The sequence below is a fragment of the Oncorhynchus tshawytscha genome, linkage group LG12 (genome assembly GCF_018296145.1).
Source record: "Oncorhynchus tshawytscha isolate Ot180627B linkage group LG12, Otsh_v2.0, whole genome shotgun sequence".
NCBI lineage: Eukaryota > Metazoa > Chordata > Actinopteri > Salmoniformes > Salmonidae > Oncorhynchus > Oncorhynchus tshawytscha.
This window is the reverse complement of record NC_056440.1, coordinates 17,236,351-17,254,103: the sequence shown is the minus strand read 5'-3', so window position 1 is coordinate 17,254,103 and position 17,753 is coordinate 17,236,351. Positions and strand designations below refer to the sequence as shown.

The 17,753-nt window shown below is 41.7% G+C and overlaps 1 protein-coding gene across 3 annotated transcripts; it reads left to right on the top strand.

Moving 5' to 3' along the window:
- Window positions 1–1,686: 1,686 nt before the first annotated feature.
- LOC112262635 (elongation of very long chain fatty acids protein 7) lies at window positions 1,687–17,045 on the top strand. Of its 3 annotated transcripts, XM_024438290.2 has the most exons (9): window positions 1,687–1,885; window positions 2,200–2,256; window positions 11,724–11,812; window positions 12,436–12,626; window positions 13,659–13,739; window positions 14,208–14,264; window positions 14,455–14,560; window positions 14,795–14,931; window positions 15,098–17,045. In XM_024438290.2, the coding sequence occupies exons 3-9, from the start codon at window positions 11,749–11,751 to the stop codon at window positions 15,371–15,373; spliced, it is 912 nt and encodes a 303-aa protein (XP_024294058.1). In that variant the 5' UTR covers window positions 1,687–1,885; window positions 2,200–2,256; window positions 11,724–11,748; the 3' UTR covers window positions 15,374–17,045. The 3 variants fall into 3 exon arrangements, with proteins under 3 accessions (XP_024294058.1, XP_024294057.1, XP_024294056.1); XM_024438289.2 differs by lacking the exon at window positions 2,200–2,256 and having other exon boundaries at window positions 11,712–11,812; XM_024438288.2 differs by lacking the exon at window positions 2,200–2,256 and having other exon boundaries at window positions 1,688–1,885.
- The last annotated feature ends 708 nt before the right edge of the window (window positions 17,046–17,753 follow it).

Below are 17,753 nucleotides of genomic sequence, written 5' to 3'. Positions count from 1 at the left end.
TCAATCGATCAATAATAAAATAATACTTTTAGCAAAAATGTTTATTTTCAATTTACAATCTTTAGAAACAATGAGAATGGAAAGGTTCAGAGCTTTTGTGAAACAGCACAGTTGAAAAATATATGGCAAGTAGAAATCCAATATAGATGGTGTTAAGAGATAAATGGGAGGGGCTGATGGAGCTGAAGGTTGAGACTAATAACAAGATAACTAATATAAAACATATGGTGCCTGTAAAACGTATATAGGTTAGGAACTTTTTAGAAAGAGTACAGTTTGGAAATCAAATCGGATGGACATCATACATATATGGGAGAGGTTGAGGGTAGAGGAAGAACAATAGTTCAAATAAAACTAATTTAAAAAACTATTGTAACATAGACTGTGACCATAAAAATGTATGTATAAACTGGAAATACAGGCCTAAGTGTTGTTGTTCACTAGTTTGTTCCAATTGGGGGAGGTGTTGTAGGGTTGGAGGGTAATAAAGGAAATATATATATTTTTAAATGTGTATGTGTGTGTCTATGTATGTACAGTGCCTTGCGAAAGTATTAGGCCCCCTTGAACTTTGCGAACTTTTGCCACATTTCAGGCTTCAAACATAAAGATATAAAACTGTATTTTTTGTGAAGAATCAACAACAAGTGGGACACAATCTTGAAGTGGAACGACATTTATTGGATATTTCAAACTTTTTAACAAATCAAAAACTGAAAAATTGGGCGTGCAAAATTATTCAGCCCCTTTACTTTCAGTGCAGCAAATTCTCTCCAGAAGTTCAGTGAGGATCTCTGAATGATCCAATGTTGACCTAAATGACTAATGATGATAAATACAATCCACCTGTGTGTAATCAAGTCTCCGTATAAATGGACCTGCACTGTGATAGTCTCAGAGGTCCGTTAAAAGCGCAGAGAGCATCATGAAGAACAAGGAACACACCAGGCAGGTCCGAGATACTGTTGTGAAGAAGTTTAAAGCTGGGTTTGGATACAAAAAGATTTCCCAAGCTTTAAACATCCCAAGGAGCACTGTGCAAGCGATAATATTGAAATGGAAGGAGTATCAGACCACTGCAAATCTACCAAGACCTGGCCGTCCCTCTAAACTTGAGCTGTTTTGCAAGGAGGAATGGGAAAAAATGTCAGTCTCTCGATGTGCAAAACTGATAGAGACATACCCCAAGCGACTTACAGCTGTAATCGCAGCAAAAGGTGGCGCTACAAAGTATTAATTTAAGGGGGCTGAATAATTTTGCACGCCCAATTTTTCAGTTTTTGATTTGTTAAAAAAGTTTGAAATATCCAATAAATGTCGTTCCACTTCATGATTGTGTCCCACTTGTTGATTCTTCACAAAAGAATACAGTTTTATATCTTTATGTGTGAAGCCTGAAATGTGGCAAAAGGTCGCAAAGTTCAAGGGGGCCGAATACTTTCGCAAGGCACTGTATATATCTAAATGTGTGTGTGTGTGTATCTATATATATGTGTGTGTGTGTGTGTATGTCTGTATATATATATATGTGTGTGTTTTCACATACAAAAGTGATTGCTTTTGATGAACACGCTTTATCTGCCTCCCAATGAAAACGAATTAGAAAAGATATGTTTTATGTTTCTGGACGATATGTACTACGCTGCCATCTTGACAACATGACCGAGCGGCGCTCCTCCCTCACCGATTTTGCCCGTTCATGTCAAGGGCCAAAGACCGGTGCCCCACGATTCAAGTTAATATAACTCACTCATTGGACGGCAGTTGCACAGTAGGGAAGCGACTCCCTGGAAATTACATTTGACACACCTGTCGTCAATTGCTTACAGCTGAGCCGGAGTAGTAACACAAGACCGAGTAGGATACTTCTCTCACAATATTGGAGGTTTGTGAATTATGTTCCGGTAGCCTATACGATATTGTGTTGCTACATTATTCATACACTGAATAATAATATTCTGCCTTGTGTACGCAGTCTCAGCAGGATGAAGGTGTCATATTAACGTAGGCTATATACAGTAGGCTAAACGCCTCACTTATTTTTTGCCTTTGTCACACATTGTCCGGCATTTTCTCTTAAGTGTAAACTGAGGTTGAAGGGATTTACTTGAAGTCCGTGTTATGCGGCATCCATCTTTGCACCTGTTTCGATGCTTGGTCTGTGCAGCTGCAGCCCTGATCGATTCCTGTTTTTATCAGGTATCGTGCCTTTGAATCGGCTGTTGAATCTAACCTGGTCTTCAGGGGTGGCGATAAGTGAGGAAACATTTATTTTACTAAATTAAATACTTTTGTAATCTTGCTTCCCTAATTGATTTGAGATGTAATGTCGAGAGTGTGGCGCATAATTCATCACAACCCATTGCTGTGGGAAATTAGGAGTTTGATAAACGTTGTGGCAATATTCCAAATGATCAGCGCTGGTTTTATTGGTATTTTCTCCTCGAGCCTTCAGGTCAATTTTATAATTCAGGTGTTGCGCATGCTGTTGGTTTTACCTTACTGTCTAGCTGCGAATTTCTTGTCTAGAAAGACTAGGCCTATGATAAAAATACTGAGCTATATTGTTTTCTCCAAACAATGATAATCATTATTTTAGATTTACTAATACAATTGTTCAGAAAGATCTTTTGGGAGAAAAGTATTACGTAAATATGAGTGTCAATTCTTTGTACCCGTTTATTTCAATATTTTGTGCACCCTCTCCTTGCAAGGAAAATGGCACTATATAAATATTGGCGAACACATTTGGGTGGGTCATAATGCCAGTTCTCCATACAGAATCTTCCCAGATTATTGACATCCTTCAGTCAGTGATTATGGATTAGATCACCCCCAAAAGACCTCTATTTTAGTTTCATAAAATTGTCCATAGAGCCTGGTTCCAGTCTAAGTGCCAATACTGTTTAACAAGCTACAGGTGTTCACCTTTGTTGGTTCCTCTCAATATTTTTTTCTTCTGGCAACCCTTCCAAAGAGCCTATTGGCAGGTGGCATCTAATTATGGTTTAACCAAGTACTGTGATTCTCCAACTAGCCGATATACCGTGGAGTGTCTGGATATAGCATGGCCAAAAGTATGTGGGCACCCTTTCAAATTAGTGGATTTGGCTAATTCAACCACACCCATGCTGACAGGTATATGAAATCTAGCATACAGCCATATAATGACCACAGACAGACATTGTCAGTAGAATGGCCTGTACTGAAGAGCTCAGTGACTCAACGTGGTACCGTCATAGCATGCCACCTTTCCAACAAGTCAGTTGGTCAAATGTCTGCCCTGCTAGAGCTACCCCACTCAACTGTTAGTGCTGTTATTGTGAAGTGGAAATGTCTAGAAGCAACAACGGCTCGGCCATGAAGTGGTAGGCCACACAAGCTCACAGAACGGGACCGCCAAGTACTGAATCACTTGGTTGTAAACACTAACTAGTTCCAAACTGCCTCCGGACGTAACGTCAGCGCAATAAATGTTGTCTGGGAGCTTCGTGAAATGGGTTTCCATGGCCGAGCAGCCACACAAGCCTAAGATCACCATGTACAATGCCAAGCGTCGGCTAGAGGTGTAAAGCTCGCCGCCATTAGACTTAGGAGCAGTGGAAACGCTTTCTCTGGAGTGATAAATCACACTTCACCATCTGACAGACAAATCTGGGGTTAGCGGATGCCAGGAAAATGCTACCTGTCCCAATGTATAGTGCCAACTGTAAAGATTGGTGGAGGAGGAATAATGGTCTGGGGCTGTTCTTCATGTTTTGGGCTAGAACCCCTAGCTCCAGTAAAGGGAAACCTTAATGCTACAGCATACATTCTAGACAATTACGTGCTTCCAACTTTGTGGCAACAGTTTGGGAAGGCCATTGCCTGTTTCAGCATGACAATACCCCTGTGCACAAAGCGAGGTACAGAAATTGTTTGTCGAGATCGCTGTGGAAGAACTTGACTGGCCTGCACAGAGCCCTGACCTCAACCCCATCGAACACCTTTGGGATGAATTGGAACGCAGACTGCGAGACAGCCTTAATCAACATCAATGCCCTACCTTACTAATGCTCTTGTGGCTGAAAAGAAGCAAGTCCCCACATAAATGTTCCAACAGCTAACGTAAACTCACCCCATTCCGTACAAATGTGCTCAACCACGACATTCAAGAGGCTACAAAGAAAACTAATTGGACTGTAGCGACTGTGTTGACTTAAATCTGGGGTGTGAACTACGTTTCTAGCTTTGATTGACATGGTAATGGCTCTATAGTATTGGAGAAAAGTTGAAAAAACGGACCCTCCGTTACATCGTGACGTGTCATGCTGTAACGTACAGCACGCATAAAGCAACTATTTCTGTCTTACAATCTCTCTCCACCAGATGTAGCACTTCTCTCATCCTTTAAAAACAAGAAATGGACAGTGACGGGGGTAAGGGGGATACCTAGTCATTTTTGCAAGCGATCATGAATCTCAAAGCCGCTGTTTACTTCTGAAGATCACTTTAGCACCGCCCTAAAAACCAGACTCAAATTCGACACAAACCTTCAAATATGTATGTAATGACACATTATATAAGCTCTTTATAGTGTTTTATATTTTAAAGGTGATAAGTTGGACAGATCGAGTGGGGAAAAAAAGTTTTCCCACACAACATCTCTCCTCACTATCACGCATTAGTTTCGCTTCCCCACCCACCATTTTTAAAAAGACCCAACGGAGCTCATTGCCTTCCTGAATCGTACAGAAATGGACAGCGTAGAGGTCATGTAATTGATTATGTTGGAAAGGGGAGAAACTGCTTTACAATGGTATTGACATTACAGTTGATCTGGAAGTATTGCTTTTTTGGGGCGCTAAAATGTCAATTGTACGGACCAAGGCGATGTCCAAAAGTGAGTGAGTTTACGTTAGTAGAAAGCCTTCCCAGAATAGTGGAGGTGGTTATAGCAGCAAAGGAGTGGACCAACTCCATATTAATTCTCATGATGTTGGAATGAGATGTTCGACGAGCAGGTATCCACATACTTTTGGTCGTGTAGTTTGAGTGGTATTTTCCTATAAACTGAGAAGAACAAGTGGGGGGGGGGTGATGATGAGTCTTGACTGATGAGTTACTTCTGGGATGACTGACTGAAATATTCTCTGTTTAGCCTGATTGATGGGGTCTTCAAGGCCCATTGGACTACTTTAAAAAATGCATTCCCCCTTGAGGTAATCACTTATTTTACATGTCTGGAGAGTTGAACGTAAGGCTTCCTCCTTTCACCAACCCAGTCCTGTATTTAAACTGTAGTCGGAGCTCTCACTCATGGTCAATCTGTTCTGAGTAGTCTTCAACTTCTTCCCTCAGTAGAACTCAAGGTGTTTCCTCTGGTGTTCTTCGACCATGATGTAGTCATTTGTGTATTTGGAGTACTGTAGTTGAATTGGGTATGTTTGATGGCTTCATCAGTGTGGGAGCTGTCAGACAGGAAAGGTGTGTCAGAGTTGCATAAACTGAAACAAACATGTCAAAGCGTGCGTAAGTGCGTCTAATGGGGTCACCATGTCACCCACATTTCTGAATGACTCCGACTAGAGTGCTATCCTCTTGTGTGTAGTCAAGACACCATGCCTTATTGGTCAAAAGAGAAACTTGCATGATCTGACCTTTTTAAAGTGCCATGTGTAGATCCATGTAGTGTATTATCTCAAGTAATCACATACTACACTATACACTGCATCCGGAAAGTATTCAGACCCCTTGACTTTTCCACATTTTGTTACATTACAGCCTTATTCTAAAACTGATTGAATAAAACATTTTCAATCCACACACAAAACATAATAACTAAGTGAAACCTGTTGTTTAAAAAAAATGTTTTGTAAATGAATAAAAAATAAGTATTCAGACCCTTTGCTTTGAGACCTGAAGTTGCGCCTGTTTCCATTCATCATCCTTGATGTTTCTACAATTTGGTTGGACATGATTTGGAAAGGCACACACATGTCCTATATAAGTTCACACAGTTGACAGTGCATGTCAGAGCAAAAACCAAGCCATGAGGTCAAAGGAATTGGCCGTAGAGCTCTGAGACAGGATTGTGTTGAGACACAGAGCTGAGGAAGGGTACCAAAACATTTCTGCAGCATTGATGGTCCCCAAGAACACAGTGGCCTCCATCATTCTTAAATGGATAAAGTTTGGAACCAGCAAGACTCTTCCTAGAGCTGGCCTCCCGGCCAAACTGAGCAATCGGTGGAGAAAGGGCCCTGGTCAGGGAGGTGACCAAGAACCCGATGGTAAATCTGACAGCGCTCCCCAGTGGAGATGGGAGAACTTTCCAGAAGGACAACCATCTCTGCAGCACTCCACCAATCAGGCCTTTATGGTAGAGTGGCCAGACAGAAGCCACTCCTCAGTAAAAGGCACATGACAATCCGCTTGGTGTTTGCCAAAAGTCACCTAAAGCACTCAGACCCTGAGAAACAAGATTCTCTGGTCTAATGAAACCAAGATTGAAATCTTTAGCCTGAATGCCAAGCGTCACATCTGGAGGAAACCAGGCACCATCCCTATGGTGAAGCATGGTGGTAGCAGCATCATGCCGTGGGGATGTTATTCAGTGGCAGGGACTGGGAGACTAGTCAGGATTGAGGGAAAGATGAATGGAGTCAAGTACAGAGAGATCCTTGCTCCAGAGTGTTCAGGACCTCCGACTGGGGGCAAACGTTCACATTCCAACAGGACAACAACCCTAACCACACAGCCAAGACAACGCTAGGGTTGCATTTCTGAATGTCCTTGAGTGGCCCAGCCAGAGCCCAGACTTGAACCCTATCGAACATCTCGGGAGAGACCTGAAAATAGCTGTGTAGTGACGCTCCCCATCCAACCTGACAGAGCTTGAGAGGATCTGCAGAGAAGAATGGGAGAAACTCCCCCTCAAGAAGACTTGAGGCTGTAATCGCAGCCAAAGGTTCTTCTGCAAAGTATTGAGTAAAGGGTCTGAATACTTTAGCAGATGTGATTTTATTTTGTCATGGGGGTATTGTGTGTTATGGCAGCAAAGGGGGGACCAATTCCATATTTAATGCCCATGATTTTGAAATGAGATATTCGATAAGGAGGTGTCCATATGTCTATTTGATTATGTTATGATCTTTTGCCATTAGGTAATGATGATGTGTTCAGCGTTTGGATCTATTGCTTGCGGTATTTTAAATAAAATAAAATGTATTTTTAATTTTTAATCCCAGCCCCCGTCCCCTTAGGAGGCCTTTTGGTAGGCCGTTATTGTAAATAAGAATTTGTTATTAACTGACTTGCCTAGTTAAATAAAAAATAAACATTATTTGCCCTCGGCTCAACTCATATGATTTGAGTTTTATACAGGGCAACTCTGTGCTTGAACACTTAATGAAAGTTCAGGCATATCCTGTAGACTTACTAGTACACTGATCTATGTTTTATATAGGGAAATCTAGTTTTGAATGTTCCATGCATCCCCTTGCTTGGGTGAGAAGGCCCTGGATAGGGTTGAGGTTTGTGATGAAATGGTAGCTGCTCCCTTTCCCCTCTTACTGTATACTGTTCCCTTAAACCAGTCAGACAGCATTTGATTGTTAAAGCTTACGTTCTTATCTTAAGGTAGTTTCACGCGGTAGGCTTTGTCAGATAACACTGTGTATCCAATACTCTGGAACTTTACACGGGTCTGTTAGATTTCATAACCACCTTGTATACTGTGATGTTGATTTACACGTTTGAGTCTCTTCTGTACACAATACTGTATTCAGTAAATGTATTGGGTGTTTTTTTGTGTGTTTTGGAATACTTTAAAGTCAAATACTTCCAAAGGACAATGTCGTTTTCAGGCAGATTTGATCTTCCATTGTGTGGATCTTTAGAATTGTTAAGTTTCTTGGTGTCCCCAGTGATGGGTTCTGTTTGTCATCTCTTATTGATGCCCCTCACAAATCAGACCTTTAACTCAATTATTCAGTTAATTTGAATGGCCTGGGAGGAATTTCGCGTACTTGTGAATATCAAGAAAACTGAAGTTCCTATTCAAAAAGCCCTACCCCTCTAGGAATTTTAAAGCGACTGCTTCACGTGGTTTGTCTAAATGCAGGCTTGTTGTACTAGTCATTACTTGGGCCTACATGTTATGCTGAATCTTGAAGAGCATTTATAAAATTAACCATCCTCTCCTGCTTGAGATGTATGGCATGATGGCGTAGATATCTACTGGTTTAGTATGCAGGAAACAGTTTGAAAGGAAATCTGACTTGGACATGGTGAACATGTCAGACAGCAATCCAGTTGTGTTGAGTGTTGGCCTAATTGTTATATAATGCAACTTTGTTCCATGGCTTGGCATTCTGTGTCTTCGGGCTGTGGTATTATTGAATAGAGAGATGATGACAGGATGGTAATGCTCGCCGCATGTAGCTGTTCTCTCTGTAAATGCATGGCATTTATCCTTACCCATTAACAGGGAGGGAGCTATCCTTGATTTACCCACTTCATATGTATATACTGTATTCTAGTCTAGGCTCATCCTATATAACTACTGCTGTATACACCTTTTACTATTACAATACTGTCTATACAGACCATTTGTGTATTATTGCACTGTTGGAGCTAGGAACGTAAGCATTCTTCGTTACACCCGCGTAGGGCTAGGCGATATGGCCAAAATATCATGTATGGTATTTTTCAAGTTTGACAGTATTTTATGTTTTTGATTTAATAAAAGTTCTACCTGTGACCCTAGGGTGGCAACACATATTCTAAATTATTTTCATGGGTCTTTCTCCATTTGATTGTTTGATACTGTTCAATTCAATTTCAACCTAAAATAATTTCCTGCACTCATTTGAGATCATTAACACACTGTCACGATATGGGCAAAACAACGAGGCATTATTTTTAACCAAATGTTGCAATTGCGATTTAGATCAAAACACTTGGGTGAACTTTTGGAATCATGGAAATAGAACGTTTATTACAATTCTATAGTTAGAATATAAATAATAGTGGGCACGTTGAATAGTGTTGTTTGACATGACAATGAATGAAAATGCCATGAATGCGTTACTGTGACAGGGTAGGAACCAAATTGATGTTCAGTGTTTCCTAGGGAACCCTATAATCTTTGGCTACATTACATATTTATTCATATAGCCAACATATGCATGCTTCGCCTATTCCTCTTTGACTTAGAAGATACTGTTGCACAAACAACATGCTGATTTAAGCCTCCACCAGCACTGGTATCAGGCTGTATTAGCTAGCTACGTTTGCTCTGACTCAGTACTTTTATTAGCCAGTTAGCTAGTCAGCGGCTAACACGATTTAGCGTAACTTGCTAAGAAAATACAAATTAGCGGTTTGCAGATGTAAGAAACACAAAACTAATATTTGTAATTATAGAACGCTGGAGATTTATATTAAAATCAAAGTGGAACATCGGTGTCATCAAGATGGTTGCATGTGCTGCATTTACCTTGCAGACAGAACGAAAGTGTATCGTGGTCAAGCAACAACACCATGCGCTCCTTGAGTGACGGGTGGGACAGGGTCTGTGTGGAAACCGGCATGGAGAGAGAGAGCGGAGAGGGATGACTCAAGTAGCGGAGTAAACTATAAAAATTGACGTTACACACGGCATATCACATTTACCAAACATTCAAATACCGTTATAGAAACTAAAGTAAAAACAAACCTGTCCGTGCATAAATACCGGTGTGTATAGCCCTACACCCGCGATAATATCTGCAAAATATTTTTACGCAACCAAAACAATTTTCTTTGACCGATTCAGTTGTGGTCTTTATCGTCTGTAGCCTAGTGGTTAAGAGCAAGGAGCCAGTAGCCAAAAATAATCCCCTAGCCGACTGCGTGAAAAATCGGTCTGTACCCAAGAGCAAGGCAATTAACCCTAATTGCTTCGGTAAATCGCTCTGGATAAGAGCAACTGCTAAATTACTCAAATGAAATGTGTGTAACCCCCCCATTCCCTCTTGGGAATGGAATACTTGAGCAATAAGGCCAGAGGAGGTGTGGTATATGGCCAATATACCACAGCTAAGGGCTGTTCTTAGGCACAACGCAGAGTGGTATATTGGCCATATACTACAAACCCCCAAGGAGCCTTATTGCTATTATAAATGGGTTACCAATGTAATTAGAGCAGTTTAACTAAATGTTTTATCATACCTGTGGTATATGGTCTGATATACCATGGCCTTCAGCCAATAAGAATTCATGGCTCAAACCACCCAGTTTTATAATGATATTTAGAAAACAGGCCATCTTAAATAAGAGAGAAATGTTTTTGTTTTTTTCCCCTTTTCTCCCCAATTTCGTGGTGTCCAATTGTTGTAGTAGTAAAGAGAGAAATGTTGAGTAGAATACATGGGTGATACTGATACTCAACTGAGTTGTATAACATAATTATTATATTCTCTTAATTGAGTGAAGCTTGCGTGTGTGAAACTGACTTTGTCCCAATGTGAACGTGTGCCACACACTCCAGTCAATGAGTGTTTTGCTGCTGCCTGCATGCTGACCATGTCTGTGTTTCCAAATGGCACCCTATTCCCTATTTAGTGCACTACTTTTGACCAGAGCCCTATGTGTGCGGAACCCTGACTGATGGCCATTGTACTATCAACACTCCTTCCCTAGTTTCCCTCTGAGCTACTGACAGAAGCAGATAAATGCTGATCCGATTCTTTTCACTTCAACAATAGTCTTTCGCGCATGGCTGATATATTGTGTTATATGACCCGTCCACTTTGCGTCACCATATTTGAATATGTATATTTATTAGAGGCAAATGGGTTATCTAGGACACTATGGCAGTTTTAAAGGGATCCTTCGGGATTTTGGCAATCGGGCCCTTTATCTACTTCCCCAGAGTCAGATGAACTCGTGGATACCATTTTTATGTATACGTGTGGTTTGAAGTAAGTTGCTGATTAGCATTAGCACAATGACTGGAGGTCTATGGGTATCTGCTAGCATATACCCATAGACTTATAGTCATTGTGCTAACGCTAGTTAGCATTGGCTCTCAAAACTACCTCCAAGTGATATCCACAAGTTAATCTGACTCAGGGGAAGTAGATAAAAGCCTCGGTGTCAAAATCCCGAAGTATCCCTTTAAGAAAAGGGTGTAAGATTGAGATTAAGGGATGTTACTTCATGTGGATCATCCCTGTAGGACTGCCTAAAATGTGTAGCTCTGTATTACCTCTGTTGAAAATGTGATTTCCCCCCCCCAGTGTTTTATATCTATTTCCACAATTACAAGGTTGGAATATTACTGTGAAATAATACTGTGAAAATTCTGGTCTTTTTAGTGTAAGAATGGTTTGAAAAGACTGCCTGAAACTTCAGCCTGTTTGGTGTGATGGAGTTTTGGCCTGCCTGCTTGACACCAGGCGGTATATAGACCAATAAGAAAGAGTTTTCCAAACCTCTCTGCCAATAACAGCAAATTTTTGGTTTCCCCTCCCCGCTCAAACCACTCCCAGACAATCCAAGCAAAACAATTCTTGCTTGAGAAATTGCCCTTTGCTAAGAAGCCATTTTTGTTTATTTTTGACAATTTTAATTGAAAACACAGTAAGTTAACGGTTTACCTTAATGTGTTTTCTGTTAGCCATAAATTATTTGATTATTGAGATGTAAAAAAACAGCTGTATTGGGCCTTTAACCTATGGCCCCAGTGTTTCCTCCAGGACAGCTAAAGGAGCTCCGGGAGACATGGAGTTCAAGGATCTAATGACCAGGGTCGGACTCTGGTATGGGAACTTCATGAATAATGCAGGTGAGGATCCATCACTAACTGCTGTCCAACAACAATGAATAGATTGAGTTTTGGTATTAAAAAGGCAAATGGGTTTTAGGCTACACGTTTCAGGCAAATGGGTCTCCCGAGTGCCGCTGCGGTCCAAGGCACTGCATCTCAGTGCAAGAGGTGTCACTACAGTCCCTGGTTGGAATCCAGGCTGTATCCCTGGTTGGAATCCAGGCTGTATGATTGGGAGTCCCATAGGGAGGCGCACAATTGGCCAAGCGTCGGGTTTGGCCGGGGTAGGCCGTCATTGTAAATAAGAAATTGTTCTTAACTGACTTGCCTGGTTAAATAAAAAAAAATCTATATATTTTCATATGTTTTCAGTAGAAGCCAGAGTATAACGAATGAAAGCACTATGCAACATTCTCTTCCTATGTTTTCCTTGGTGGAAGTAGACAGATATTGGCTGTGTCTCTAGCCAAGGTTGGTCTTCTGGGGTTGATGAAATTGTGCTGATCATCATAAGCCATGAGAATCAACTGTAACCTACCCTCTTAAACATATTGTTGGTGCATCACAGTTGAATGCTTGGCTAGATGGCATGATGTACTTATTTTATTGATTCATATACTCAACCCTTCTCTGCTGTCAAGACCCCAGGACAGAAGACTGGTTTCTCATGTCATCGCCGCTCCCCCAGACCGTAGTAATTGTGGCGTACATCTACTTTGTGAAGCGGCTGGGGCCTAGGCTCATGGAGAAACGCAAGGCCTTCCACCTCAAAGAAGTTCTCATCATCTACAACTTCAGCGTCGTTGCCTTGTCCCTCTACATGTGCTATGAGGTGGGTCTCTTTCTCAATGGACTTCTGACAGGCTCTAGTGTTTTATACTGCCTCGTCAAGCAGGACAGTCTGAGGCGAACGGCAAAAAAATGAAGCAATTGGGATTTCTCAAGTATAATATGAAGAAGACTATGCTTCAGGATCACAATGATGCATCATTTCATACTTAATTACTTTCTTCTGATCATTACATTGTCAGCGGCAAGACAAACTTAATCTCAAAATAGTTGGAGCCTTTTTTATTTGCAAGGTGTTTTTATACCAATGGTTCAAACTCAAAACACATACGGTACACATATTTAGCAGTCGTTATTGCGGGTGTAGCGAAATGCTTGTGTTCAAATATAATTTTATTTGTCACATACACATAGTTAGCAGATGTTAATACGAGTGTAGCGAAATGCTTGTGCTTCTAGTTCCGACAATGCAGTAATAACCAACGAGTGATCTAACCTAACAATTTCACAACAACTACCGTATACACACAAGTGTAAAGGGATGAAGAATATGTACATAAAGATATGTGTCCTGGAGGGCAGGTAGTTTGCCCCCGGTGATGCGTTGGGCAGACTGCACCACCCTCTGGGTTCATATAACACATGTATGAAACGGAAGTAGATTCAGGGTTTTCCCATTGACACTAGTTCATTGTAGGGGCACAGATCAGTGATTTACCTCAAGGAAACAGGAAAGGATGCCTTTTGGGGACAAATTCCTCCCTGTTGACTGGTGTGCAGAACCTGTCTTGAGCAGGAAATGCAGGTCATGATCCATAGGCCATATAGTGAAATGTATTTTTTGTTCCACTCTTTTGTCAGACTGCCAAGGTTTAATGGTTGTCACCAAACACCAACTTGTACTTGGTATTAAGAAACGTGTGTGGAGAGGGGTGTCGTCATACTTTCTTTAGTTTCAGTGTGAAGATGATACATTTTTATTGATGTCTAATCTTTGCATAAAGGAGAGCCATGCAACAACTAGTGTGTTGTGATTTGGAGTATGTTTTTAATTCATTGCCTCTCCTTCCTGTAGTATGTGATGTCGGGCTGGGGGACAGGCTACACGTTCCACTGTGACCTAGTGGACTACTCGGACTCGCCGCAGGCAGTGAGGGTAAGAGCTGTGGAATGTGACTCTACCTGCAACAGACAGGCAGAGAACTACTACTGGTCGTTCCTCTCTTCTTATGAGCACCCATTCACCTGTGGAATCCCCCACTGACTCTAGCATGCCAACAAGCTGTCGGAACAAAGAAGCATTGAGAGCAGGTCATTCCATGGGAGTGATTCACACCACGTTTCCTGTGTTGCATAATATCATTAGTTGTGTGGTGAGGCCTGTTAGGCCGCCACCATCCTACCAAAGCAGGCGGACTATTCCGGCAGTCTTTTCAAACAGCTCTTACACTGAAAGGGCATTGTCATTTTCACAGTATTATTCTAACCTCACATTGTGTAAATGCATATAAAACAGGAAACTCCTATTATTTACTTTAAAAGTTCAGTGCTGTGACAGGTACACGTTTTGCTTATCTGTAAGTAACGTAATTATACTTGTCACTAATAACCTCTCTCTCCTTAGATGGCAGGGACGTGTTGGCTCTACTACTTCTCAAAGTTCATAGAGATGTTGGATACGGTAAGTTGGTTCTTTTTAGAACAGCTTTCTGACTATCTGTGTCTCGCTTGTTCAGAGGGTTTGGGTTAAATGCGGAAGACATATTTTGGTTGACTGCATTCAGTTGTACAACTGACTAGGTTTCCCCTTTTCCCTTCTGTCATTTTCACTCTTGTTCTGTTCTAAATGGCTGAATTCTCCCTCCTGTCAGATCTTTTTTGTTCTGAGGAAGAAGAACAGCCAGATTACATTCCTCCATGTCTACCATCACTCCATAATGCCCTTTACCTGGTGGTTTGGTGTCCGCTTCGCTGCAGGTACAGTAGACAAGAACTTGAGTTACTCCCATGACTGTATTAAACTACTTACAAATGGGCATACTACCAGATGTATATAGTGATGGACTGTCCCAGAAAAATGTCAGTATTCAGCAGGTCATCTTCCTTAGGAGCTGTTGTAGGAAGTGGAACCTGGAAACCTGTCCATCTAGGGTTAGCATTGCCCAATAGAACAGCAAAACATGACTGCTAATTGCTGGTGTCGTCCTCCAGGTGGCCAGGGGACGTTCCATGCCCTGTTGAACTGTGTGGTCCATGTCATCATGTACTCTTACTACGGGCTGTCTGCCCTGGGCCCCGCCTACCAGAAGTACCTCTGGTGGAAGAAGTATCTCACCACCATTCAGCTGGTACGTACTGCACTTCACTACTACACTAGTGGGGGAGTTGAATTTGAACCAATACGAGAGAGCCACCCATAAGTTTTTATGGACAAGGATATTCTGTTGGGCCTCTTGGGATGGTCTCCTTATATGTTCAAAACAAGTAATATAAAACCTTCCTGTCTGTCCTCAGATCCAGTTTGTGATCGTGACCACCCACATCTGGCAGTATTTCTTCATGAAGGACTGTCCCTACCAGTTCCCCATCTTCATCTACATAATAGGCCTCTACGGCCTGGTCTTTCTCCTCCTCTTCCTCAACTTCTGGTACCACGCCTACACCAAGGGTAAGAGGCTGCCCAAGGTCCTTCAAGCCAAAACTTGGGCCCACCCCTACAATAAAACTAATGGCCAATACAATAGTGAAATAACCAACGGGAATGGTTTCCATCACGACAAGAATGAGTGACAGGGTGTCCAGCAAATCAGGCTAAGGATTGGGGGTTTAATGCATTTGAATATCAGCCTATTCAGCAACTGAAATTAGACATGGATTTCCAATATAAAAGTCAGCGCACCTTTGAATTCAAAGAGAATTGACACCAACCCTCTGGACCTTCTGATCTCTTCTGTTCTCTCTGCTAAGGCGCAATCTCTTCTGTTCTCTCTGCTAAGGCGCAATCTCTTCTGTTCTCTCTGCTAAGGCGCAATCTCTTCTGTTCTCTCTGCTAAGGCGCAATCTCTTCTGTTCTCTCTGCTAAGGCGCAATCTCTTCTGTTCTCTCTGCTAAGGCGCAATCTCTTCTGTTCTCTCTGCTAAGGCGCAATCTCTTCGGTTCTCTCTGCTAAGGCGCAATCTCTCAAAGCTTTGACCCAAAGCTGTACTGTACTTTTGTATTACATATTTTCCATTTTTATACCTGTGCATTCCTTTCCTGTTCAGGGTGAGTCTGTGTTTTTAATAAACAGATTTTGAATGTTAGATAAGTGTTAGGTTAGCCAATGGTGAGACCGTTCAGTAGCTTTGTCTAGTTCTGTCAAACCAGCCTGAATAACCCACACTTCCTATGACCTGTTCTCCTCTGCTGTTTAGAATTGGTGCTGAAGCTCTCTAGTTTTGGCTGCAGGATTCAGCTTTGTGACCTTGCGTTCAGCTGTTTTTTATTTTTCAATACCTGTAGTTTTTATACATTTGTTTGTACATTTAATTATAAACATTTATGTATTATGTTATTGGAGTCTAGCCTTGAGGTTGATTTTGTCTATCGGCCATCTCCCAGTAAGGGCCTGAATTATTTCCTGGGCCTGTTCTCATGGATGGGAAAAACTCTGGGCCCTACCCATAGTACACCTGTAATGGTGGATGGGTATAGGAAAACCATTGTGCCAGTAAGAACTGATGTTTACATGTATACTGAGTGGAGCATATTCGTGGTGACCCCCTCTTTTGTAAATTCCTCACCCACTTCTCTGGTTTGAGCCACAGCCTCTACTGGTGCTGAGAAATGTTCAACGCCAACCTGCTCCTGATGACAGTTGGCCTACTTTAAAAACTGTATTTATGTCCAACAGAAATGACGGTGTGAATTTGAAGCCAGATAGGAAGGAGGTAGTGCAGTACTGTTCTTGCAGGATCCGGAGCAGAGCACAAGTTTAGCTTTAGCTCTGTCACAAGCATGGCACAATATTTGAAAAACAGTAGCCGTTGTTTACCACTACATGCATATTCGTTAAATCTTCTGTTCCAAATTGAGTTCAGTTCAGTTATGACTTGCTATGCCATGCTTATGACCGTTTTAAAGTGGACTTTCTCATTGAATGTTCATATTTGGTGCTCTCCTGGTGATTGAGGACACAGCATTAGCTGAGTGTAGGATGGGCCTCCACAGGTGTAGTAAAACCCCAGTGCCTTGGGTGCAGGCTGAGTCCAATAAGCAACAGCGAAGTAGCTGATCTGCAAATTATTTGCTGATGTTACCCATGTGGGTTACGTACCGTTCAGTGCCTTTGTCAGAGCCCCTCCAGCTCCTTGATGTAGTTATGAGTGTCCTCCAGACATGATGCCACTATTTCTGTATAAAAAGTCATTTGTAAATGTAATATTTGTATTTATGATAAAAATAAATGTTCTTTATACTGTTATTATACATCACCTGTGTGATTTTTCTATTCCTGGGGCTTAATTCCTAGCAAGGATAGAAATTCCCTTCAAGGCTTTGCTTGAGCATATTTAACTGTCAATTAAGCGGGACAGATATTAGTGGTAGTAAGAACTCTTTAAAATGGGTGAATCTTGACCTTTTACAAGGCAGCATTATCAACGTGACATTCTACCTGACACACCAGATGCCAGCCATTGAGCATTAGACCTTGGCGATCCTTGAGTTTGGACGCTGCCATTGGACGTGACGCAATGCGGGCAGTATCGCAGCTTTTCACTGATTTCAAAAGGAGTGTTCCCTCAATGGCTGAAGCACAGAACAATGAGACCGATAATTCAGCGGATGTATAAAGTTGGCGTTTCCACTCACTACCAAATATGGTGGTGAGAGGAAGCTGCTGGCCTGCAGTGAGAGAATGAATGACATTCTACTAATCTTCTCATCGACAAAACATTTGATCTCAATGCAGTTTTGTTTCTAAAATGAAAATCTGTTACGAACAGAGTGGACACATTTTTGTAGACTTTACCCTTTGCACTTCCCAGAGTAGACGTTCCCAATGCTCCAATAGGCTCGTGTTTGTCTCTGCCCACAACAGGAGGTTGGTGGCAACTTAATTGGACAGGTCTGGTTGTAATGGCTGTTGTGGAATGGTATCAAATACACCAAACACATGGTTTCATGCCAT